Source organism: Muscardinus avellanarius (assembly GCF_963383645.1).
Source record: "Muscardinus avellanarius genome assembly, chromosome: 11".
Classification (NCBI taxonomy): Eukaryota; Metazoa; Chordata; class Mammalia; order Rodentia; family Gliridae; genus Muscardinus; species Muscardinus avellanarius.
In genome coordinates, this window is record NC_137797.1 from 59227866 (window position 1) to 59254960 (window position 27095).

At 34.7% G+C, this 27095-nt stretch overlaps 1 protein-coding gene across 1 annotated transcript in view; it reads left to right on the forward strand.

The window, feature by feature from the left end:
* TAFA2 (TAFA chemokine like family member 2) overlaps positions 1 to 27095 on the forward strand; it is a gene marked incomplete at both ends in the record, with an annotated part of 147688 nt that overhangs the window by 119440 nt on the left and 1153 nt on the right. Inside the window, 2 exons of the mRNA XM_080704837.1 lie at positions 1442 to 1518; positions 2508 to 2692. Of these exons, the coding sequence (XP_080560963.1) occupies positions 1442 to 1518; positions 2508 to 2692 (262 nt within the window). The remainder of the gene's footprint in view (positions 1 to 1441; positions 1519 to 2507; positions 2693 to 27095) is intronic.

Below are 27095 nucleotides of genomic sequence, written 5' to 3' on the forward strand. Positions count from 1 at the left end.
CAATCTCTGCTTTAAACCTTTTCTTTAAAAATATACTATTCCTGAAAGAACTCTTTGAATAATTTGGGGGAGAGTTGATTTGGTTAGGCTGTTTCTAGGATTCATACACTGAGAATTTTTTTTCTATCTTGAAAGAAATAGAATTCAGTAGTCCCAAAAGACACTTTGGCTGCCAGAGGAATCTAAGCTGGTATCATGATTAGAAATCTCAACTCCCAACTTCAATTACAACATATGATTGACTTGAGAGATTACTAAATGTCTGACAAGACAGTTCAAGCATTGTTTGAGATTAAATTCCATAAATGAAATCAACTTGAGAACAACCCTGCATGTATAAGGCAGATGTGAGCCATCTACCTACAGATTATAGCTTTGAGCATTTATTAGATGATTTTAAAGGGAATTCCCTTATGAACAAAGTTCATGATAAAAGATGTGAATGGTAACTTTTGACAAGTTCATATTTCACCTATGTAGTTTCACCTATGAAAGTTTCTAAGAAAATTGTTCAATGAAATGCTACCACACCATTATAATACCAAATGTAAAGAAAAATATTCATAATATGAAATAAAAGTGCTCATATTACTGGACTAAAAAATTCTACAGATTGTGATAGAATTATTTTTAGTTGTGTCAATGTCTCACTAAAAGGTTCATTGTTTGTGAGGTTAGTGAAATTCCTGGGAGAATGACATATTATCAAGATGCAACAGATAGTTTTCAGTTCTCTATTCTCTTCCAGAATGTTCACTGGAAGTTGCTTTGCAATGCTATAAACCTAATGCCATCCTTTTATTTTTTCAGTACTGTTCTTTCAGTCTTACCATACAAATGTATACCAAACTCATCTTCATAATGAATAACTATGTAAGTATGGCTCCTCCAGAGTACCACTTAGTGAAATTTGCTGAGGAGCTGATATATTTGTGCTGAGATCCTGTGGTTAGTCACAGTTTAGATGTGTGTCATCCCCAACCCCATGGGTGTTTACGGACATTTTATTTTTCTTCATGTTTCTATGATTTTATAGATCTTTTGATTTATCATAGGGCTACTTGATTTTTCAGGGCACCTTTTTAATGTAGTAAAAATGAGAGTTCCATAAGCCAAAACCATGTAGTATACTAATCCCTGTTTAAATACAGGTGGCAAACTCTCACTTTACAGATTTTAATAGACAACTGGATACAATGAAGGAGTATCTCTTTCAAAATCCATTATAAAAAAGCTTCAGAAGTATTGTAGTTACTTGGTCATTCAAAGATCTTATTTATTCATAAGGAAATAAAGTATACGAGTTGTAACTTTAAAAAGTTCAACAGTCAAATAAAATGGTTAATTTTATGTGTCATTTAGGCTGGACCACAGTGACCAAAGAGTATTCTAGATTTTTCTGTGAGAGTGATTTTTGGAAGAGATTTATTTAAATTGATAGACTTTGAGTAAAGCTGATTATCCCTCCTATTATGAGTGTGCTTCGTCCAATCAAGTGAAGGCCCAAGAGAACAAAAGGTAAATAGTGTATCAATTAACCATTATAGGATAAATATATTTCTCACATTTCCTTAGAAGGTTTCAACTAATATTAACATTACCATCATGTGTTCTTCAAATGTTAAAACTTACATAATTGTAGACAAGTTGCGAATGTTCAATATAGGTCTTGTGTATCTCTTCAAATAATCTTCCATATACAATCAAAAGAGTCAAAGGCCTAGAACCCCAAGAGAAGTTAAGATATTTCTACAGTTAGAATCTAGATAAAAAGGGTGGTAGAAATTTTTAGTAGGTATTCTTTTAGGACTTGACCACTTTCAAGGAGTAAATAATACTGTCATTCAAGATCCACATATTATATCCATTCATTAGGAAGTACTTTTTGCACTAAGATGAAAACAAGAAAAAAACTCTTTGGTAGATGATAGATAAGGTATTTTTTATGGTTTTGATTTAGAATGCTCCCATACCTCATGGTAGGCAACCATGTTGGAAACACTGCTTGATTTCTGAGGATGGGTCGCTGGGGGTTGTGCCCTTGGAGATTATATATGGTTTCTCCCACCTTTGCTTGTGTATTCTCTCTCTCTCTCTCTCTCTCTCTCTCTCTCTCTCTCTCTCTCTCTCTCTCTCTCTCTCCTTTCTGTTGTTAATGTTCTCAGTTTCACAGATATAATCAGCCTAAATGGACTGAACCCCTGAAATATCCAGAATTATGAGTAAATAAATTTTCCTTCCTCTCAATTTTGTGGTGGTCAGGTATTTTGGATTACAGTAGTTTGAATGCTGACTGAAATTGTTCTCTATATAAATCACAAGTATGCAGGGTTATACCCATGTGTCAATATTAAAGTAAATGAAAATCTTTGAGGACTATAAATGCACTGTAAGTGAATTAAGTAACATTTTTTACTTGGAATTTGACAAGAAAATTTGAAGGATTAAAGGTTTATTTGGCTCACAGTTTCAAAAGTTCAGCATATGGACAGTTGTCTTCAAGGCAGAAACCTCATGGTGAAGGTGTGGCAGAGGAAAGCTGCTCCACTCATAGCAGCCAAAAAGCAGAGAAAGCAGAAGGAGAGGGCCAGGGACAGATATACTCCTCAAGCTCTTCCCCAGCAACCCACCTTCTCCAGCCTTGCTCCACCTCAGAACCTTGCTACAGAACGCACAAGCTTTTATTGTGGGGGTAGGGTGGGGAAATCCATACAAACCATATTGGACATACAACTGCCAACTGTTATTTTTGCTTAGAGGAAAATTTGTAAAAAATGTATTTATAATTGTACTCCAGTGATTCCATTATATGCACTCACATAATAACACCCTTTGAATGGTTTTAAATTAGTTCTTTTGCTTTGAAATTTCAGTGAATTCTAGAATTTTCCAAACAGGTTTGGGCACTGTTTTTTCTAGGATTTTTGATGTTGTGTTTTCATTTGATACTGTTCTGATAGATGTTAAATAGATATTCTTTCACTTGTTAAATATATTTTGAATACCTACTATTTGTCAAGTCTGTATTAAGCTTTAGAGATAAATATGTAAGCAAGATACAGTCCTTGCCCAGTAGAAGTTCTTACTTGTGATTTGATGGGATTAATTCTGTATTAGCCATAGTCAAATTAGGCTAAATAAGAAAAACAAAACCAATAAAAACAAAAAAGTCTTCAAATCTCAGTAGTTTAAAACACCCAAGTTTTTGTTTCACTCAAGCTATGTTTATATCATAGGTAACTTGGTGTGTACATACTGAATCCTTTTTACACAGAACCAAGAATGACTGAAAGGCAAACATAATCAGGTATATTGGTTGCCATGGGAGAAAGAAAGACCCCATCTGGAATATTTTGTACTAATAATTATATGATCATCCCTGAAGCAACCATCAGCCTAATTTTTGGTTAATAATATCAGGGATGTATCCAGAAAAATTATATAAATGGAGTTCTTGTTTTTTACATTCTATGGGCTTAGACGAATGTGTAATAACATGTATCCATTATTATAATATTATGGAAGACAACTTTTAATGCCCTAAATGTTTTTGTACTTTGCCTATTCACTCCATCCCCTAACACCTGCCAACCACTAATATTTTTATATGTCCATAGTTTTGTATTTTTAAGAATGTTATATAGTTGGAACCATACATGATGTAGCCCTTTTTTTCTTTTGTCTTTTTTTCCCCCAGATGTAGCCTTTTGGATTGGTTTCCTTGACTTAGTAATATGCATTTAGGCTTCCTGCATATCTTTTAATGACTTAATCACTCATTTCTTTTAGCCTGAAAAATAGTCCATTTTCTGGCTATACTACATTTTATTTATCCATTAACTACTAAAAGACCTGGTGGTTGCTTGGCAATTTATAATTTAGTCAATTATAAGTAATAAAGCTGCCTTTAGTATCCATGCACAGGTGTCTGTGAGTTTTTAAGTGTTAAATGAGGTGGGGGGTGTTATATACCAAGAAGCACAACTAAATTGTATGGAAAGAGTAAGTTTAATTTTATAAGACATTGCCAAACTGCTTGCTGTAGAAGCTGTACATTTTTACTTCCCACTGGCAATGAATTAAAATTCTTACTGTTTTACATCCTTGCCAATGCTAGTGTCTATGCTCTGGGCTTTGCCACTTTAATAGGTGTGGACACTGGACTTTCTGTTTTTTTTCATTTTTTCATTTTTATTGTGGTACTGGGGATGGAACTCTGGAGCATTCTACCTCTGAGCTACACCCCCAGCTTTATTTTTTATTCTTTATTATTAAACAGGGTCCACTAAGTTGCAGAGGGCCTCACTAAGTTGCTGAGACTGGCCTCTCAAGTACTGGGATTACAAGTGTGTGCTACCACACCCAGCTTACAGTGGACTTTTTAATGTGTTCTTTTTTATCACTTAGAACTTTGGTCATATACTATCTATTGTTCCTGTGAGATGACAGATTACTTTGAGAAGGTCAGTCTTTAAGAAGACATATAAAAATTTTTTTGAAAAATTTCCATCCTAAATTATCAATGACTAAAATGGTACATTTTATAATATAAAAGCATATTACATGATTATAACAAATAAAATATCTTATTTTTCTCATGCCACATATAACAGTGTGAAAAATTATAGAAATAAATGCATTCTGAAACTTCCTGCCTATTTAACTTTATGTGTAAATAAGGAAATCTTATTCCTTGAAAAGAAAGTCAAAATCATGTTGACTTGATAAAACTTTGTCATGTAAAAAAAAATTGTCTAAATGGCTGAAGACTTCAGAATTGCCTCAAGAATTCTATTGGCTTTGCTTTAGAAATTCACAGTGGTCACACTTCCAGGTGCTAATACTTGCCTACCTACCTATCTATCTCTTTGAGGAATCCCATTTGTCTCAGTTAGAGATGGCTGGTATGTTCTTCTGAGAAAAGCTTCAAGGATGGTATAATGATTAAGAATCCAGTTTTTGTCTGATGACTTGGCTTCACATTCTGACTATCACAACAGTTTATTTAGTGTTGGCTCTGGGAAAATGAGTTTACATCTATGCTCTTCAAAACTTTTGTGATATGGAGAAATAAATAAACCCATCACTTAGGTTCCTTGTGTGTATTAAAGCATTTGACATTGTAAAGCACAATAGTTTCTGGCCAAATGTTAAGTTTGATGTAGGGTAAAATGCATAAATCAAGCAAGTTGTTAATAGGTTAATAAAATTGGCCAGTTTCCTCATAATTCAAACATGAACATTATTATTCCACAGTTGTCAGTCTTGTTAAATAACACTAACGTGAAGATTTCTGAAGAAGATTTTACTACCTCCATTCATATCTAATCATGGGCTTTAAAGATTCACTGGAAATTGCTCTATCTGCACCTATTTCCTTTTGGAATAGCTCCCAAAATCCATTTTAGAAAGAAACCATGGAGCTAAGTAAAGTCTAGTGCTCATAATGACCACAAACTTTGAGCCTTTTTAGTTCCATAGATAGTGCAGGTAGGCACTGTTGTACTATCCAGCTTTAGAGGTGCTCTTCCCTGGTATGTGTTGCAAGAGCATAAACATTAAATTCTTTATAGCCACCAGACATTGCTGTTCAGCCACATATATATTGGGCTGTTTAGCCACATATTTATTTATACAAAATGACGTAAGTAGTTTTGTTTGTTTTCTGACTACTATAATTATTGTCCTTCATTCAACTATTTCTAAAAACAATTCAAAGCCCCATGAAAAATATCTCTTTATGATTAAAAGGTTTTGTTAACTGTAGAAAGAGGGGTGTTATTCTATATCTATGTGTTAAGCTTGGGGGGAGGGTTGCTTTTTATTTTAATCTTAATTTTTTATAGCTGTTTGCCTGTAGCAGTTTATGATGGGGTTGCCCTAGAGTGCTGCTTGAAGCAGTAAAGGATTGTATTATTGAATGCTGCGCCACCCTTGCCCATTTTGCTATTACTAATACAACATTAATGTGCTTACTAAATCACAAAAACACCAAGTAGAAACTGATGCAGAAAGTTTTTGTAGATGTTCAGCAATTAGCAGGGGCCAATAACTCCTATTTATAGAATAACAAATAAAACCTAAATGATTTTTTAAGCCTCAGTACATTTCAACCAAAATGTGTTTCATTATGTGAGTTTTTGTCCTTAGGAGATTAAAAGTTAGACATTATGTGTGTAATATACCTTCTTTATAATTTACCTTGACTCTCTAGTATGACATTTGAAAATAATGCAGGGCTGATCCTATGATTTGTACAGGAAATACATAGCTTTATAAAGGACAATCATAGTATTGAAAAGCCAGAGTACATTTATGCTTAGTTATTATTATATAATTAGATCTTATACTTTTAATAGCAATGGAATAATGAGGATAATTTTAAATAGATAAATTTATTCTTTTGAAAATATTTATTTAAAGAATAGTTTGAAAGTGTTTGAGTTACCGTTTATTGTATTCTTACTTCAGGCATGATTCGATTTCTTCTTTCCAGCAAAGTGATAAAATAGAGTATAACCATTTATAGGAAAGGAAACCGAGGGGGTTTTAGTAGTACACAAAAACAAGGCCACATAGTTAAAAATAGGGTCATTGATTGATAAATAGTCAAGTCAGGATAACCCCACAACTAGATGATATTCTTAATTTTATGTTCTTAATTATTACATTTATTGCTTGCCTAATGCTTTGAAAATCTGTATCCAAAATTGTTCTCTTCATCATGATTTTTACCAGTAAATGGACATTTGGTAGGGTAAGTATAGGACATAATATATCTTAGTCAACTTTTATTTAATCATGGTAAAGAAAGAAAAGAAGCTTATGGGAAGTTGAAATACATATACATTATTTTATAATTTTAGGATTAATTAGTTTAGTAATTTACAATAGAAAAACTAGTCAAACTCAGAAGGACATTGGATAATGCAAAATTCTACTATCAGAGTGACTTGAAAAAGATACAGATTTTGCAAAAAGCTACTTGACCTCCACGTTATAACAAATTTTTTATCTCAAAGGTAATAGTATGTGCTATCACTTTAATGTGATTCTTAACAGTGCAAGACCCTGGACCACAATACTAACTGATAATATGATAGTTAATCTTTCACATTACAATCGCCATGTCTCATATTTATGATGGAAAAGTTGAAGAAGTTAGTGCAGCGCAATATCTGGGAGCCTTTCTTCAATGCCAACCTTAAACATTTATTAGCAACTTGATGTGATTTAATGGGTTTCAAAAATGTTTTATGCTTTAAGGAATGCTCCTTTTTTGATGATCACAATGGCTAAAGTTCTTACATTAGAGTCATTTATCCATAGCTTGGAAACGTCAACATTCAGGAGTTATTTTAAAAGTTTCAAATATCCATGATAAGTATAATTACTCTGTGTGGGTAATGACATAATTCATTCTCCATAGCAGAACATATTTCCTGAATAAACATAAAAGGATTTCTGGAAAATAGGTATATATCAGGACTATCCCAGGCAGACTGGAACATATAGTTACCTCACATATAAGTAACTATCAGTTAACTTCTGTTTTGAACATTAGATGGAAGCAGGTTTAAACTCACTCCAAACATGATTGTAATGCAGAGGTATTATACAGGGAGGAGAGGGCCAAAAATAAATTTCAAATACTACATAATTTTGTGGATGACTTGTTAACATTAAGTTTATCAGTGAAATCAGTCCCACATACCTTAACATTCTCTTTTAGTAATGTAGTTGATAAAATCTTCAAACTACCCTTTATCTGCTCCCCCAAAAGAACCAAATAAATTATAAATGATGTGCATTGAGGCATTGAAAAGTCAACAAGAAAGTAGTTTTTGGTCCAGAATCTAAGACAAGATAAAGACCAAAGGAGTTTAGTCCAGATTAAGGCATAAAGGCAAATTTCAGTGTTAAAGGGAGTGGCTGACAGAAAGACTAAAAGTGAATCTGTAGACTTGTTGATCCCAGGGGACTTTTCATAATATTTCTGATTTGAAACCCAAGGTCCTACACCCTGAGATTAGACGGAGTCAGGAGTAGAACAGCACTCACAGGGCTCAACGTGAATCATTTTATTACCTGAAATTGTAGGAAGGTGAACTCAAATTGTTAGGATACACTTGGCCAAAGAAAATGTAATTTCCTTCTGGAGGAAGATTATAGTCCCAGTCTCACAAAAGCTCCACAACTTTTCCAATATGATATCAAGCATACAATAAAAATAATCAGACAAGTAAACAAGACAACATGAATAAAACAAAAAATAATACACAATAATGAGCAGTTAAGCTATAGAATCATAGCATTAAGCTAACCATGAAAAGAATTGTGAAAGATTGTGTTACTTATGATACAACTGGAAAAATTATAGACTAATGAAAACAATGTAAAAGAAGACAAAAGAGGAGAGAAAAAGGAAGCTAAAACAAGTGGAAATACCAGAAGGCCTTCAAAAGATGGTAGATTGCAACTCCAAAATATCAGTAATTAAAGTGCAAATGGGATTAGTGAGCCAATTACAAAGAAAGATTGTCCATCTAGACCACAAATTTATACTATTAGTGTGTATTTGTGTGTTACTGGGAATTGAACCTAGGGGCGTTCTACCTCTAAGCTAGACTCCCTCCCTTTTTCTTTTCTTATTATTCCTTATTTTGAAACAGGATCTCACTAAGTTGCAGAGGGCCTCACTAAATTTCTGAGGCTGACCATGAAGCTACAATCTTCCCTTCTTAGCCTCTCAAATACTAGGATTACAAGTGTGCACTACTGAGTCCAGCAAATATATACTATTTTAACAGAGTCATAATTAAAATTAAGAATAAGGAAAAATAGAAATAAAAATGATGAAAAAACTACATATGTAAATGCTAATCCAAGGAAAGTGGATTTAATGATATCAATACCAAAATAAGCTTGTGGCAAAAATTGCTGCTAAAGGTGGCCTTTCATAATGATAGAAGGCTGACTTTCTCAGAAGAAACCACATGATAAGTGACTTTCTGGTGACTTTAGTGCTCACATCCCACTTTCCTTTTCATGTATTAGTAAAAATAATGCATACTAAATTCTCACTATGGCCATACATTATTCTAAGCAATGTGTACATATTGGCTCATTTAACCTTCAAAGTCACCCATAAGGTGGGCTTAAGTGTTAACCTCACTTTACAGATAAGAAGGCTGGGGAATGAAGTGGTGGCTTACAGTTACATAGAATGCAAACATTAGAATTCAGATCAAACCGAGATAGTCCATCCTCCAAGTTATGGGAATAAATGTTTGAGTGTGAAAAGTCTAAGTGGGCCAAATACTTTTTGTCTTTTTCTCTGCTACACATATCAAACCAATTTTTCACAGATGGGGTTGGGCCTAAAATATCCCTTGCCCTCTGCCTCAGCTACTAGTTTAGATTATTTTCTACCTCTTCATTTCAGGATCACCTAAAAATAAAAATACCAAATGTTTTTGGTATTTTGTTATCATGACTATACTCACACTTTTTTTTAGAATCTCTTTAACCAAAGAACAACTGAACAGTTTGGAGCATTCTTTCAAAGCCTTTCTTGTATATTGGATAAACAAATGCTGTAAGGTTTTAGAAGAAAAGATTTAAAACTCTTCTTGTTATATATTGGTTTGCTACAAGAGGAAAAGGTTCAATCTAGCTAGATTTAAGTAAATATAAGTCATGCATTCAGGAATTGTTTTCTATCAGTTACTGTAAGACATTTACTAGGCAAAACTTATAATGCATATGTATGTGTGCAGGCACATACACCCACAACCATATTTTATTTGCTCACCACCCTCTCTCCTTTACAGGTCAAAACCATCACCATCTGAACAGAAATAATAGAGGTTTCCAGGCTCATATAAAGAGAGGCTTGTGTCTCTCATATCCATCCAAGCTCCATCCAGTTTCATCTTCCAGAAATGATGTTTTCATAGGGAGGAGTGTACGAAGCCCTATGTGTTATTGGTAACTTCAGTGCAACTCCTTTTCCCTTGACTCCATAAGAGCAAGGGATTTATATGCTTTTGCTACCTGTTTATGCTCAGTAGACAACATAGAAGCATAATCACATTTGTTGAGTAATCAAAGAGAAGAGTGAACACCTGTGAGCTCATGCCTCTTCACTTTGTCCCCTCCCCCTCTCACACTCCTTACTTTTCTTCTAGCAGGTCTCCTGCATGTGCTTCCCCCTCTGCTTGAAATGTCTTTCCTCAGCTCTCAGCTCGACTGATTCTTTTATCTCTGCAGGCTTTTACTGAAATCTTGCGTTCTCAGCAAATCTTCCCTGTCTGCGCCAGCTAACATACATTTCTGTTTCAAACGTCCTTCTCCTCTCAATTTTATTTTCCTTTTGGCATAGTTTAAAATAACTTGTTTTTTATTTTCTTTTTTACCAAAGATATGCTCTTTGTCTACCTCTCTACCTCTAGATACTAGATAGTTCTACAAGGGAAGTGATTTTTCTTTCTTTCTTTCTTTTCTTTTCTTTTTCTTTTTTTCCAGTACTGAGGATGGAACCCAGGGGCATTCTACCTCAGAGCTACACCCCCAGCCCTATTTTTTATTATTTATTTTGAAGCAGGATCTCACTGAGTTGAAAAGGGCCTCACTAAGTTGCTGAGGCTGTTCACGAACCATGATTCTCCTGTCTCAGCCTCCCAAATGCCTGGATTACAAGAGTACGCCACCATGCCTGGCTGATTTTTCTTTTCTTTCTTTCTATTTTTTTATTGGTGCATTGTAGTCGTACATCTTAATGGAGTACAAGATGTTAAAGGCATATATGCACACGTCACTTTAGCTTATCCAGTTCCCTCCCTCCTCCCTCCTTCTCATTTTTGGCTTAGTGATTGACATTGATATGTTTGTGAATGAACAGCGTGTACATTAGGGAGTTTCCCTCTTTCTTCCTGCCATCACCCACAGTTAGGCCTCTTTATTTCCTCATCTATGGTTTCTCTTCCTTGTTCTAGAGTTCCTCTATGACACTTTTTCTCCCTAGCTTCTGCATATTAGGGAGAACATTGGATTTCTTATTTTTGTGACTGACTAATCTCACTTGGCAGAGTGTTCTCTAGTTCCATCCACTTCCCTATAAATGACATAATATTGTTCTTCTTTATGGCTGAGTAAAATTCTGTTGTGTACATATCCCATAGTTTTGTAATCCATTCATCTGGTTGATGGTGATTTTTCTTTTCATACCTAGGACAGTGCTACCACTTAATATATGCTCCATAAATATTAGTCAAATGAATGAGTGGAAAAGTCTCAAACTCAGGACCTTTTTCACTGGAGTTGAAGCCCCTGAAAGAGGAACCACACTTCCTAGGTTATTGCTTACTATATTCAGGCATCTTTGAAAAGTTTCACTTAAATTTGCTGAGCTTCTATTTGCTCCACTGTAATTGGAGGAGAATAGTAATCAGCAACAGAAAATGATAATAATACTATCAGTAAAAAGTAAATGTGGACTTCTAGCAGAAAAATACTGACCATTTTGTAAGAAAAAATGGATATGGACTAAGTTGTCCAATAACTCCAGCAACTATGATCTGAGAAATGGAAACAAAAGTATGATGATGAGGTTTCAGGTGTCTTTGAGAAACAGAATGACCAGTTTTCTTTAACATTCTAGTCTAGAGCAGAAAATCTGTAACACTTTTGCTAGGCTCAAATCAACTTATCTTTTGCTTTGAAAATACCAATGTCTAGATTGGTTAGGTGGACGGGGGGGGGGGGGGAGGAGTCAGACATCCTGAAACATAAATATAATATTGTATTGTGTGTGTGTGTGTGTGTGTGTGTGTGTGTGTGTGTGATTACCGGCACATTATTTTTGGGGAGTAGTGATGGATCAATCATTTTGGTATTTGTTTACTGTGTTTCACTGTAGGAAGTTTGATGCTATTTCAATTGCACCACCATATCTGATGTCAAGTATGCATGTAATTTGTAGGTGTAGAATAATTGTCACCACAAAACATTTCATGAGAAAAATTTTCTGACAGCGTTAAGCAGCTGTATGGAAATTACTCAAGAGAAAGATACTTTAAAATAGGATAATTTCTATCTGAAATATTAACTGCAATGAATATGCCAACATCAACCTTGATGTATCCATTTGGATATTTTCCACCTCTCTAGTGGTTAGTCTAATACCAATTAAAGCATCACAGATTGCTATTATTCTTTCGCATTATTATTTTCATGAATTAATTTTGTTTAAAAAATCAGACTTTTTCCAAGTGAGAATAAATTTAAATATCTGAGGTACAAATGTAAAGCTGAATGTCAGGGCCCATCCATATTTTTAATTACAAATTCTGAAACTACAGAGCCCTGGGACTAATCCTAGAAAAATTAAAAATGAAGGAACTGACCTTTCAGGTCACCTAATCATTCCCCTTGCTGTTTATGGGAACTCCAAATAGTAGTTGTAGTTTTTTACTTCTGATATTACTTATCATTTTCTCCCTTCTATTAATTAATTAATTAATTCATTCATTCACCCATCTATCTACCTAACCATTGAGCAGTCCATCATTTTGATCTTTCATCAGGCATCATTCATGTGCCTGAAGTGCTGTTTAGTACTGAGGGAACAAAATGTATGCTTATATTTTTTATAGTACCTCGTAGTTTAGTGAGAGAAGCAAACAGGTTTGTAAGTAACCATATGACAAAATATGTCTTAAAATACAAGTATGGACATAGTGGTTACTGGAATATAAATCAAAGAATATCTTAGAAGATGGAAAGATCTTCCATATTCATGAATAGGCAGGATAAATATCATCAAAATGGCCATACTTCCAAAAGTGATCCACAAATTCAATGGAAAAAAATGGAAGGACAATATCTCTTCTGAAGTATGATACAAGTGTAGTTCAGGCAAAGTTAAATGTACACAAAGATAAGGAGACATGAATGAGCATGTGGAATCCTAGGAGTATTAGATCATGAGGCATAACTGGAGTTAGTCTACATTTTTCTGTGGAGGCTTTGGGAAGAAGGGAGATGAAGCTGGGTGGGTTTGGGTCTAATCATGAAAGATTTTATAAATCATAAGCAGGGATTTAGATTTTTTTCTGATAAGATACTGCTGTAGTTTATTTGGAGGGGGGTATGACAGTGGCAAAGAGGAAGAGGAGCTGCAAGGGGAAAGTCAAGGAAACAAATTAGGAACTTATTGTAATTGCACAAATCAGATGGAACAAATGTTTTGATTAATAGAGTAACTAGAGGCCAGGCGTGGTGGCGCACACTTGCAATCCCCACTCTTGGGGGGGTGGAGACAGGAGGATCACTCAGGTTCAAAGCCAGCCATGCTGGCTTAAGAGACCCTGTTTCAAAAAAAAAACACAAAACAAACAAATATATATATATATATATATATATATATATATATATATATATATATATAAATAGGTCTGGGAGTGTAGTCCAGAGATACATAGAAGGGTTTCCAGGAACCCCAGTACCACCAAAAGCACATAAGAAAAAAAATTGCTATTTTAAAAATATTCAATAGGAATAATTTTTCCCAGAGGACTTTCCATGCTTTCGAACAATGTAAAGAAAATAAAACATTGGATATAAGTGTTACATTTATCCTTTTTCTTCTTGCTTTGTTGAAGGGTTAGGATGCTCTTCTGAATTTTCTTGAGTTTCATTCTTTGTCTTTAGCCACCTTTGTCCCCTGTAAAACATGACACTGATCCATGTCATGGTTGCCTTGGCTCTAATATATCTGGATAAAATCAACTAGACTCAATATGACTGTAACATAGAAGTCCTACTTTTCCCCAGATCATTGTTTTAATCTTTTTTTTTAACATTTTCTGATTGGATAGTGAAATTGAGAAAAGGGGTCATTGTTGTTGCTCAAGAACTCAAAGATGTTCAAGATTAGAAAATATTTTTAACTTATTATATAATTAGTATTTTTCCTGAAATTAGTTTTTAATATCCTGACCTGTCAAATTTATGTAGGCAAGTTTTTACTTTGCTTTCAATTTATACTACCAAAATTCTTTCTGCTATCCGTATCTAATTAGCAGTGACTCCCCCATATTAGTAGATATTATTGCTTTCATAATTTTCTTAAGTACTAAATTGCTATTTAAATATTTGAAATTCAAATTTATGTTTTAATATTTTGGGAGTACATTGGGGAATAGAGTGAGAGCATAAAGAAAACTTTGAAAGTCTCTAAGAAGTATCATAAATTATAACTGAAAAATGTCATGATCACATTCAGACTGTTAATGGGGAACACAGAATTGATAATGAGTAGAGAACAGCAGAGTTGGCTTGAAAGGTGAATGCCCATGGATGTATAGACCCAAATATCCATTAAATGACTCAATCCCATTTACTGCCTTAAAGTATGTGTGTGATTCAAGGTCATGTTCAGCAAATTACACCTTACCAGAAGCATAGCTGTTCTGACAAACTTTTGCATGGTTAAGACTACAAGTATAAAATTTTTGAATTCTAGCTGAACAGTATTACATAATATTGTTTCCATCATTCTTTTACACTTTTATGTTAAATGACAGTCTATTGATTTCTGAGTTCTTTCTCTCACTTGATCTTAAGGAGTTATTTTCTTTGGATTGTGCATAATGCTTCCCAAAATATCCTGAGAATGCTTACTATCCTTGTTTCAATTTCTTATAAAGATTATTTATTTTAAGTCGCCATTTTTGGGGTATATGTTTCTCTGAAATGTTTACAACTCTCCAAGGAGACACAAATCTCTCCCTACCATAAGCTTTTTTTTGGCGGTAAAGGAAGTTTGTGTCTTGCTGTCCCTTAATGCTTGCTGAAATGCTCCCTTTCTCCCATGTTTGCTTTCTGTGATTATCTGTGGAACAGTGCAGTGCCTGGTACATATTTGTTCCTTGGACAAGCATGTAAAACCCTTCAAGTTCAATAGAGAAATAGAGAAGGTTTCTGCTGTTTCTGATAACAATTTATGTTTTTCCCACATTCAAAAATATTTTGGCTCCACATTGGAGTATTAATTGTGGTGAATCCTAGTGTTGGTTGGATTCTAAGGAAGGGGCAGAAGTTTCCTTGAGAATTAAAGGTTCAAAACATCTCCAGAAAGTAGCTCCTGTCTTGGTTTATTTCTCATAGAGTATCAGGTGTGTACACCATGTTAACAGAGATAATTATCATCTACTGTTTTTTATAGTTACCTCTACCATTCCAGGTGCCCCTGATTTTAAGGGGAGGTGATGAATTTGGTGCAGCTTTAGGGATCAGAAGACAAAGAACTTCTCAATGGTCAATAAGGAAAGACATTGAATTATCTTTTGTAAAAAAACTAAGGAGAGACATCATTCTTTGTACTGATTTGACACCCATACATCTGGCAATTTGTCCACAAATAGGCGATGTGTTATAATTGGTGAACCTAATATTGTAACTCTGCAGTACTGGTTTCCCAGGAATAGGAAATAGATAGCAGAAAACCTGTGTATATTCATGGATCTCTGTCTGTTGACAACCTGCCTGTTACTTGAAATTTAGCATATACCGTATCAAAATTGAATTCTTATTTAATGGTCCATTTTATTTTTTATCTATTATTATTATTATTTTTTATTGGCAAACTATAGTTTCACATCATAATGTGGATCATCTTGACAATGGCATACCTTCACACAGTACTTGGTGCCATCCTCCACCCCCACTTCCCTTTCTGCCCTTTCCAACAATGAGTGTCCATGTTGACCATGCTGCATTCACACGTAATACACATATTCCAATGTAGGTCCTCCATTAATCAACCTCAGCCTTTTTCCTCCACTTCCCTTGCTTTCTAGCTTTGCTGAGGTTTCCCCTCCATTATCTGGAGTCCCTCTAGTATCCCTAATACTCCCCATTCTTTATATATTGGAATTGCCCCATATTGAATATTAGGTCATACCTGAACCTAGACAATTAAAAATAGCTGGATTTAAAGATTCATATTTTGACCAACTTTGGAAATTTGAAGCTACTGAATATTAATTATATTAGTATAAAAACCCAGGGAGGATTATAGCCAGGAAAGAAGAAAAAGTTCTATTATTCTATATGTTAAACATTACTCTTTATGCTGTCCTGTCCTTCAGAAAAGAGATTGTTTTGCAGCATACAAAAAAGGAATTATTTATTTTATTTTAAAACATACCACAAATGGAATGATAATCATTAAACTTAATTATATGGGAGACCATAGGGATAAAAAGAGAGTATATGTTGTTTCTGGCATGTTCTCAGAAACTGATGATCTGGCCTCATCTTTTTTCAAGTTACAAGTCCTTTCTCAAGGCTCCAGATCATAAACTTCACTAGACAGGTATCTCAAGGAAGGGTTGTTGCTAAGAGCCATTTGTATCTGTAACTCAAACCTACTAGAATGTTAAGAGAAAACAGTCTCTTTGTAATCTCCAGGCTACTGAAATGGATTTAGTTTCAGCCCTTCTTCTCTCCAACTTCACCTATCTTAAACTCATTTTAAAGCACAATTTTACAGTTTACTTCTGGTTTTCCTCATATGTATGGAAGCCAAAATTCTTGAGAAGTGTGATTCTTGACCAGATTTTAATGTTTAAAGTAAAGCTTTACTGCAAAAACTGGATAAACACTATCAAATTATTCCTCTACAAACGAGAGGCATTACACTTGAGTTTAAAATTCAACTGTCTCTAAAAATGTGTAAAGTATACTAGTATGTGGAAATAATAAAATTAAAAATCTACTCACATTTCCTAGAGGTATTTAATGCAATTATTTTCTAGTCCCAAGGAATTTGGGGGTGTTTCCAAGATAGTTAGCTTATATTGTATCTGTATACTGTTGCCTTTTGCTGTTAACTTATTCTGTTTTGTTCTGAGGGGTTTTTTTGTAATTTTTCATCTGGAACAATCAGGAAGTATGTATGTTTGAGTTGCAGGGGAAGGGGAAGAGAAACCTTGTCTTAACAAATTCTGTAAAATCCCAAAGGAATGTATTAGCTACAGAAAGAGAAAGCAGAAGGTGCTAACACTGAATCTCATCTAATGCGATTAGCTGATCTGTTTGTGAGTGAATGAATGGGCTTAAGTGGCAATGGAGACAGTCATCTGCTTCCATGAGTCACGTAGGAGAGTTCATGGCAGGCGCACTGTACAGCTTTCAAAGTTCCAGGAAATAGTGCAGGTCCATCTGTTCAAAAGATTCATTTCCAGTCAAGATCTTCATTTGCACAGCACAGGAAGCTCAAAGCCACTGACAGATGTTGCATTTGTGGTAAGAGCTCACTAGTTCTGCATTCTAATATGATGAATAGGCCTTTTAAAAATGAAGCATCCAGAGTTGGATACGCCATCATTAAATTTAGTTGCTGAGGGTAAAGTTTTAACCCATTTGGAAGCAGTGCTTCTCAAGAAAAAAAAAATTTTAGTAGCTGGGGGCTAGAAGGGAATTAGAAAGAAGCTCACTGAATCCAGATGACTCATTTGGCAGACATAACTCTGGAGACTCAGAGATTTTGGAGTGACTTCCCCAGTATTCTAAAGCTAGCAGGTCGTAATGCTGGTACAAAGTCCTGGTCTCTTGACTAGCAGAATAAGGCTGCCTCTCCTCAGTTATATCTGGTGTATAGGTCTCTGTAAAAGTCTAGGGGGATTATATGCTAAATCCATGGACTGTCTCCATTTTCCTGCTTCTACACTGGGATCCACACCTAAATACCATCACTTAGCTACAGAAATGCTCTCTTTTGTTTAAAATGTCTTTTTATTTGCCTAATGCTGTTAAAATTTTCAAGAATTCATAGAACAGATAAAGGAATAGTCCAAGGTCATTTCACGGATGGGTTTTTGTGCCCCAGTGTTAAACATCCAAGTCCAGCGTCAGAAGTTCTTTGGGAAGGGAAATACACTATATTATGAAAATATGATTTTCAGGGCTGCAAAAGTCATGTCCATCACAACGAAAGTAGAAAATGGCTTAATTTCTTAAATATATGGATCTACTTCTGAAGGTGATTCATATCCCATTGCTTTGTGCACCCCACTTTTACCTGCCAGCTATCTACTCAACTTGCTTGCTTGTGCATGTATGTCCCAGACAAAGCTGTATCTTTCATTTTGTAATACCTCATGGTGTAAGGTGCTTTGAAATAGGAAAAGTGCATCCATGTACAGTTATGGCCAACTTAACAGCCACTTTTCGCTAGCTTAAATGAGAAAACCTGCTACTGCAGAGCAATGATGTTTTAATTGCACATTTTAGTACACAGAAAGTGAAGCAAGAGCCTAATTCATGTACTTGTAAGAGCTACATTTAAAAAATACATTTGCAGTGAAGCAGCAATTATCTTATAAGAAAGGAAAAGTTCATTCAAATCAGCACTTAAGATTATGAAGGTATTCTATTTTTCCTTTTACCTTGATTGAATAGGTTAAATTTATTGAAATGCTTGTTTGAAGTTGTGTCTATTTGTGATGTTATTAAGCAGCTACATTATAAAGATTGGACACAGACTGCATTTAGACCTGCTTCCTCCTCTCAGAATTATTGTGATGTTTCCTTGCTTTCTAGTTGTTTAAATAATGTTCATTAGCTCAAAAATAAATGTTTTTCTAATAATATGAGTGTTTTAGTGAAAATTTAACTCTTTTTACATGAATTAACTGCACTGACCATAATGCATTTTCTCTTCTATTACTGTTTATGTGACCGATTTCATATTCACCGGAATATAAGTGCTATTCAATAGTTCCTCATAACAACATTTTAATGACCATATTAGAAAAGAGAATATGTTGTTTTGTAAATTAAGCTAATGTAATATAAGATTCCCATTAATGCCCTGGAGATTTGGCAGTGATTTCACAAATTTATGTAGATGACAAATTGAACAACCAAGATTTTTATGAAGTTGGGATATGGAATAGAACTCAAAGTAAAACAGTGTTAAGGGCACCATTAATACAGACAAAGGAAATTTGTAGATCATCATTTCATTGTGACATGATCATACAATATTCATTTTTTACTGCCTAGATAATGTGCCATGCTGATTTTTTAAACCTGCATCTTCCATACAAGTCCAGTGGTAGTTGGCTTATCAAAAAGAAAAGAGTTAGAAGGAATGAAATTTCCCCTTCCCTCCTCCCAATAATGAGTGTCCAGGGGAAGTGGGGGGTGGGAGAAGGCATGGAATACAATCTGAATATATGCCATTTTCAATATGATGCACAAAAAATAAAATAAAATAAAATGAAAAAAGAAAGAATAAAATTTCATGTCCAAGAAGACTAGTGGCATATGCTTAGAAATAATAAGGAATAAAAACTGAGAATTCAGTGCATTCAGATGCCTAAAAATGTAAAGTATGTGAATAGTCATAGTTCACATGGAGCCCACATATGTGCCTGGCCCTGTCTCCAGCACTTGATCTCTCCTTCTCAGCTCATGCAGCCTGGGATGCAGATGCTGGTAGTGTTGCTGCTTTACTAGGAGCCCACAGTGAGATCATCAGAATGGACCCCGATCCCAGGGAGCCTGATCTCAGGGCACAGCCTTTGAGGCACTACGTTCTATCAAATTGTCTGGAAAAACAGCCTCTCTTTCAATGTCAGTCAAAACAGTGGTTATATTCTTTATATATGACTTTTATTACAAAATTATGAAAGAAAGAATTGCAAGATGACTTACTCTATAATACATAAAATTAACTTTTCATGTGTGTGTGGTAGTGGGGATTTAACTCACAGACATTCTAACTCTGAGATACATTTCAGCCCTATTTTATTTTTTATTGCCAAACAAGGTCTCACTAACTTGTGGAGGCTAAATTGCCAAGGCTGTCCTCCAACATGTAATCCTCAAAAAGGAATTTTAGACTTTAGGAACATGATGATTTTAAGCATTCTTCAAAGCAATTTTACACTTGGGTAAGGAATAGATTAATTTTTTTTCAGCTTTCTAACTTACTTTAACTTGAAAGTAAGCAGAGGAAATTTCATAATGCTCATAATATAAAATGAATATAATATAAAACTATTGACTTAATATAAAAATTACTATATGTTGTTTATCTGTTTTTTGTTTTTAATTTAAATTGTTGAATAGATTTAAGGCATGCTTTTAACAAGAATTTCTGAGAAAATCTACTTAGGGCCCTACAGTAAATTTGTTGTATTGAGATAAGTGAATGTTTTTATCTTAGCAAATTAGTACTTTTTGTTTCTTGTTAGCAGATTAGCATCTTCATACTGGTGAATCATTGCCAGGATGACTTTGTGCTTGTTACTGGAAAAATATTTGTATTATATTATTATTATTGCTATTTCTTCATTTTGCATGCTTTTAGAAGTTCAGTAGTTGCATGTACCAAATTGGCAAATTTTGAGAAGATGCAAATAAGATTTACATTTTAAAAAGTTATGTAAATTATTACTCTTGGAAAGGCAAATTTACTGAGATAGTGATAATAGAATATGAAGCTCAAGGCATAACCACAATGATCACAGGGCTGACTCTCTACCTCATGCAGTATTTTATATCTATTGCCCTTAAAAACAAGAAGAAAATGTGCATTCATGATAGCATCTGCTATATCCTATCCTGTAAAAGTGATTTCTGCTTTTGGTTACTGGAAACTTGCAGAAAATCCTCTTTAGAAGGTAAAACTTTGGCTGTTTGGCCTTTTCTAAAAAACACAATTTGAGTAAAAAGAGCAGTATTTAAGTTATGTAACTATAGTAATGTTTAATTTGGTGTATTAAAATTTACTTCCAAAAAGTTCATAGCATTGAGTACCCCCATAAGAAGAATACAGATTCACCAAATAAACAACCTAATGACATATATCAAGGTCTTAGAAAAATTGCAGCAGTCTAGTCCCAAAACAAACAGAAGGCAGGAAATTATTAAATCAGAGCAGAAATAAATGAAATAGAAAACAAAAGAAAATTCAAAGAATCAACAACAAAAAAAGCTGGTTCTTTGAAAAGATTAATAAGATTGACAAACTCCTGGCCTATCTAACCAAATGAAAAAGAGAATGAACTCAAACCATTAAAATCAAAAATAAAAATGGAGACATCACCACAGACAGTGGGGAAATTCAAAGGATTATCAGAAACTATTATGAAAATTTATACTCCAATAGAATGGAAACCATGAAAGAAATCCATAGATTTCTAAGCACGTATAACCCACCTAAATTGAACCAAAGGACATAGCAAGCCTAAACCAACCAATAGCAAGCAAAGAAATAGAAACAGCAATAAAAATTCTGCCATCAAAGAAAACCCCAGGCTCTGACAGGTTTTCAGCTGAATTCTACAGAACCTTCAGTGAAGAACTAATCCCAGTACTTCACAAGCTGTTCTGGAAAATAAAAAGAGATGGAATTCTCCCCAACTCCTTCTACGAGGCCAGTATCACATTAATCCCCCAACCAAATAAAGATACCTCAAGAAAAGAAAGTTACAGACAAATATCCTTGATAAACATAGATGCAGAAATTCTAAACAAAATACTAGCTGTACACATTCAAAACCATATCAAGAGAATTGTACACCACGACCATGTTGGTTTCATCCCAGAACAGCAATGCTGGTTCAACATATGCAAATCAATACACGTTACTGACCACATAAATAGAACTGAGAACATACCAATAAATGCCGAGAAAGCATTTGTCAAAATCCAACACCCATTCGTGTTAAAAATCCTGCAGAAAAAATTGGAATAGAAGGAACTTATTTCAACATCATTAAGGCTATATACAATAAACCCAAAGCAAACATCATATTGAATGGGGGAAAACTGCAAGAATTTTCTCTAAAATCAGGAACAAGACAAGATGCCCACTATCACTACTTCTTTTCAATATAGTCCTTGAGACTCTTACCACATCAATAAGACAAGAGAGGGATATCAAAGGAATTCAAATAGGAAGAGAGAAATTAAAACTATCCTTGTTTGCAGATGACATGATCCTTTTATCTTGAAGACCAAAAGAACTCAACCAAAAGATTATTGGAGCTTATTAACCAATTCAGCAAAGTTGCAGGATAGAAAATCAATCTAAAGAAATCAGTTGCTATTCTATATGCCAACAATTAATCCACAATGAAAGAAATAAAATAATTTCATTCACAATAACCTCAAAACCAATAAAATATCTGGGAATAAACATAACAAAAATATAGAATATCTTTATAATGAAAACTATAAACATTAAAAAAAATGAAGAAGACCTTGGAAGATGGAAAAATCTTCCTTGCTAATGGCAGAATAAATATCATCAAAATGGCCATTTTGCCAAAAGTGATCTACAGATTCAATGCAATTCCTATCAAAATACCAACGACATTCTTAATAGACCTAGGGAAATCAGTCATGAATTTTATATGGAGAAAGAAAATGCCTTAGAAAACTGGGAATGGATCCACCATATGATCTGGCTACACAACTCCTGAATATCTTTCCAAAAGAGTTAAAATCAGAGAGCTACAGTAACATATGCATACCCATGTTCATAGCAGCACAATTCATAATAACCAAAATATGAAACCAACCTAGGCCTCCATCAACAGATGAATGGATTGCAAAATTATGGGAAATACACACAATGGAATTCTACTCAGCAATAAAGAACAAAATCATGTCATTCGCAAGAAGATGGAAAGACCTGGAGAATATTATGTTAAGCAAGATCAGCCAAACACAGAAAGAAAAGGGATATATGTTTTTTCTAATATACCCTAACTATGGAGTATTTATGGAGACTGGAGGGACTGCAGATAATGGAGGGGAAACCTCAGTAAAGCTAGATAGGAAGGAGAAGAGAGGAAGAAGGTTGAGGGTAATTAATGCAGGAGCTACATTTGAATATGTATATAAGTGTGAATGTAGTATGGTCAACCTGGACACTCATTTTTTAAAGGGGGGAAAAGGGAAGTGGGTGGGGAGGGCACCAGGCACTGTGTGAATACATGCCATTTTCACTATGATTCACATAAAAAAAAATTAAAGTTATTCTAGATCAAAGAACTAAAAATAAGAATTACTTCCATCTTTCTTTTCCCTTTTAAGATTTTTTATTGGTGCATTGTAGTCATACATCTTAATGGGATAAAATATAGTGGAGACATACATGCACACATTACCCAATTAGCCCTTACCCAATTCTGCCCCATTCCCTCCTCCTCCCTCCTTCCCATGCTTGGATTAGTGTTGACTTTGATAATTTTTTTTTCTTTTTATGTGAAACATATTGAAAATGACATACATTCAGACTGTGCTTGGTGCCCTCTCCCTCCCACTTTCCCTCACCCCCTCCCAACAATGAGTGTCCAGGTCAATCATGCTTTATTTATATTTTTACACAAATTTGGATGTAGCTCCTTCATTAATCAACCTCAGCCTTCTTCCTTTCCCATCCTTCCATTCTAGTTTTGGTGAGGTTTTTCCTCCATTGTCTGGAATTCCTCTGGTATCCCTAATGCTCCCTAGTTTGGGCATAGTAGAGGAAACATAGTCCCTTCTCTTTCTGTGCTTGGCTGATCTCACTAAACAAAATGTTCTCCAGGTCTTTTCATCTTCTTGCAAATGGCACAATTTTGTTCTTCTTTATAGCTGGGTAAAATTCCATTGTGTGTATTTCCCATAGTTTTGCAATCCATTTATCTGTTGATGGAGACCTAGGTTGGTTCCATATTTTGCCTATTATGAGAACTCAAAAGACTCTGAACTAGCAAAACAAATAATCCACTCAAGAAATGGGCAACTGAACTGAATAGACACTTCACAAAAGAAGAGATACAAATGGCTAATAGATACATGAAAAGATGTTCAACATCATTAGCCATCAGTGAGATGCAAATCAAAACTACGCTAAGATTCCATCTAACCCCAATCAGAGTGGCAAGTATAAAGAAGTCAAATAATAACAAATCCTGGGGAGGATGTGGGGAAAGAGGAACTCTTTTACACTGTTGGTGGGTGTGCAAACTAGTTCAGCCACTATGGAGATAAGTGTGGAAATGCCTTAGAAAACTGGGAATAGAACCATAGGAGCCAGGCGTGGTGGCGCAAGCTTGTAATCCTTGAACTTGGGAGGTGGAGACAGGAGGATCATGCAGGTTTGAAACCAGCTGTGCTGGCTTAAGAGACCTTGTTTCCAAATAAAAAAGCATAAAAGTAGGTCTGGGAGTGTAGCCCGGAGGTAGAAGGGTTTCCAGGAACCCCAGTACCACCAAAGAAAAAAGAACCACCATATGATCTGTCTATACCTCTCCTGGGTATTTGTCCAAACAGGTTGAAATTAGAGAACTACAGTAACATATGCATACCCATGTTCATAACAGCACAATTTGTATTAGCCAAAATACTTCCATCTTTTAAAGTGTTTGGTTGTTATAAATATTGCTTAAGCAACTCTTGTGTACTAGGACATTCCAGTTTATAGTTTACAAATAGTAAAGTTGCATTTGTTTTCCCCCATTACTGGGTCATCTGGACATATTTAGTGAGCATATAAATTATTAAATCGTTGATTGTTTGGTTTAATTTTAGATAATAATTTTATTCTAAATATCTATTTGAATATTGCATTTAGGTAATTTGCATTGGTGATAATGGACCTCAATTCAGAATTGCTTCCTATAAATTTTAAATATATTAAATATCTTTCATATTTTCAGTTATATATATTTTGTATATTAAATATATTTCCCATTTATTTTTGGAATTGCTATTTCACTTAGTACAGACTTGGAGATTGTCAGAGAGAATGCTGATACATGTTCATCTTTACACTGCATTGAAAAGGGCAAGTCATTAGCCTTTGAATTCCTTCAATCTAGCCCTCTAACTTGACTGAATGTCTGTTAATGTGATCATTTCATTCTGTTTAGTGACACTCTTATTTAAGATTTATGCATCAAAAAACCCTCAAATCTGAAACTTTTATTTCATAGCTTTTCAGTGTTGACATAGCTAGGTGTGTTCATAAACATTATATTTGATCTTCACAGCCACATTAACAACTCCATTTTACATAGAAGAAAACAGGGTGACAAGGATTCCATATGGGTTTCAGTGGGGTTAGAATTATTTCCATACTAGCCTTAACCCAGACATCTGCATGTTGAGCTATAATGTGTCCTCTCATCAAAATCAAATCAAATAATTAGGAGTCAAGTCTAAATCAGATTGACCGCTTTCATCTGATACTAATATTATTTGTGTTCCCTTCTCATAACATATATTAGAGCCAGGCATGGTAGTGCATGCTTGTAATCCCAGTACTTGGGAGGTTTAGACAGGAGGATTGTGCAGGTTCGAAGCCAGCCTTAGCTACTTAGTGAGGCTCTCAGCAACTTATTGAGACCGTTTCCAAATAAATACAAAATAGGTCTGGGAGTATAGCCCGAAGGTAGGAAGCCTCTGGGTTCCATCCCCAGCACTATATATATATATATATATATATATATATATATATATATATGATTAACAATCTAGTAATTTTACCTACAGTTTGAATGTAAGAAACAGTTGTGTTGATTATGCTTCAGCCCATACTGATTGAGACAACTACTTTTTTTAGTCATGTTTAAATATTTTTCTAACAATTATTTTAGCTGATAAAAACAGAGATTCATGAAAATGTGTATTAATGGTATTCCTATACTGAGTACATCGATTATGTGTGTTTATAGATTTGAATGAGAATACATATAAAAAATTTATCTAAGCTGGGCATGGTGGTGCACGCTTGTAATCCCTGCGCTTGGGAGGCTGAGATAGGAGGATTGCACAGGTTTAAAACCAGACTCAGCTACTTAGTGAGGCTCTCAGCAACTTAGTGAGACCCTGTTTTCAAATAAAGTATAAAATCTGGGAGTATAGCCCAGAGGTAGAAAAGGCCCTGGGTTCCACCCTCAGTACCACAAACCATACACACACACACACACACACACACACACACACACACACACATGTTCTCTCTATAGAGTTGAAAATTTTTGTTTTAGTTATAAAAGGCTTTGTTACTGTACTTTAAATTTAGCTGTTTTCAAAATTATCTGAAAACAAAGCTTGAGTATATAAAGTTTGAGCTGAGAGAAGTCTTAGTGTTACATAAACAAACGGTAAATATTGAGCATGAAATGAAGCTGTAAGGATGTTTCTACCATGCTCACAGTAGATTACTTGGAACTGGGGGTTGACATAGCACACGAGTCATACCATTTGCTTACACACAGTCACTGAGCCACGTCTCTCTGTTCAGATCCAACGTATTTCTCCAGCCATCTACACTAAATACCTGTTGATGTTCAACTATGTGTTCTCTTTCAATCGATGCTCCTCTTCTCTGTTATTTTAGTACTTAGTGTTTCATAAGTTTTCATGCTAAGAGGAAAATTTTCAGTAAAAGCAGGCAGATCTTTCCAGCCAATGGAAATCGAAGATTGTACTAAATCAAGTTTATAAAGAAAATTTATTAGAAAAATATTTTTATATTTCTTACAATGCTCACTGATTTTCATCGGCAAAATATGATGCAATGTCTGTAGAAATGGTAGTTTCCCCCACCCCATTCCTTTTACCTTGACAGTCTGGGAGCCTTTTATAGAATTTGGACAATGACCATTGAATGGCTTGCAAATTGGTAAGAAGATTGCTTCTCATATCCCTTGTAGAATCTAAAGGTCAGGAGGCCTTCGGTGTATTTGTAACCTCCAGTCCTCAATTCAATGTTCTGTGTTTGTTCTAAGACACTTCAAATATATAGGTCACACCTCCTTCTATGGTGAGTATGCTAGTTTACAACAGAGACAGAAACAAGATGACTGCCTTCACACAAGAACACTCTCCTGAATTTTGTATTTGTCTCTTCCAGTAGAATTTGAGACTAGCAATGGCAGGCTATTATCTAGAATGAGCTTATTATGTGGTTTAATATTTTTCCTTTTCATAGTTGATTAGACAACAACAAAGCCAAATAAGCAAAACACAGCCTTTTTTGTAAATGTTTCATTAAACATAAGTTAACTATGTCACTG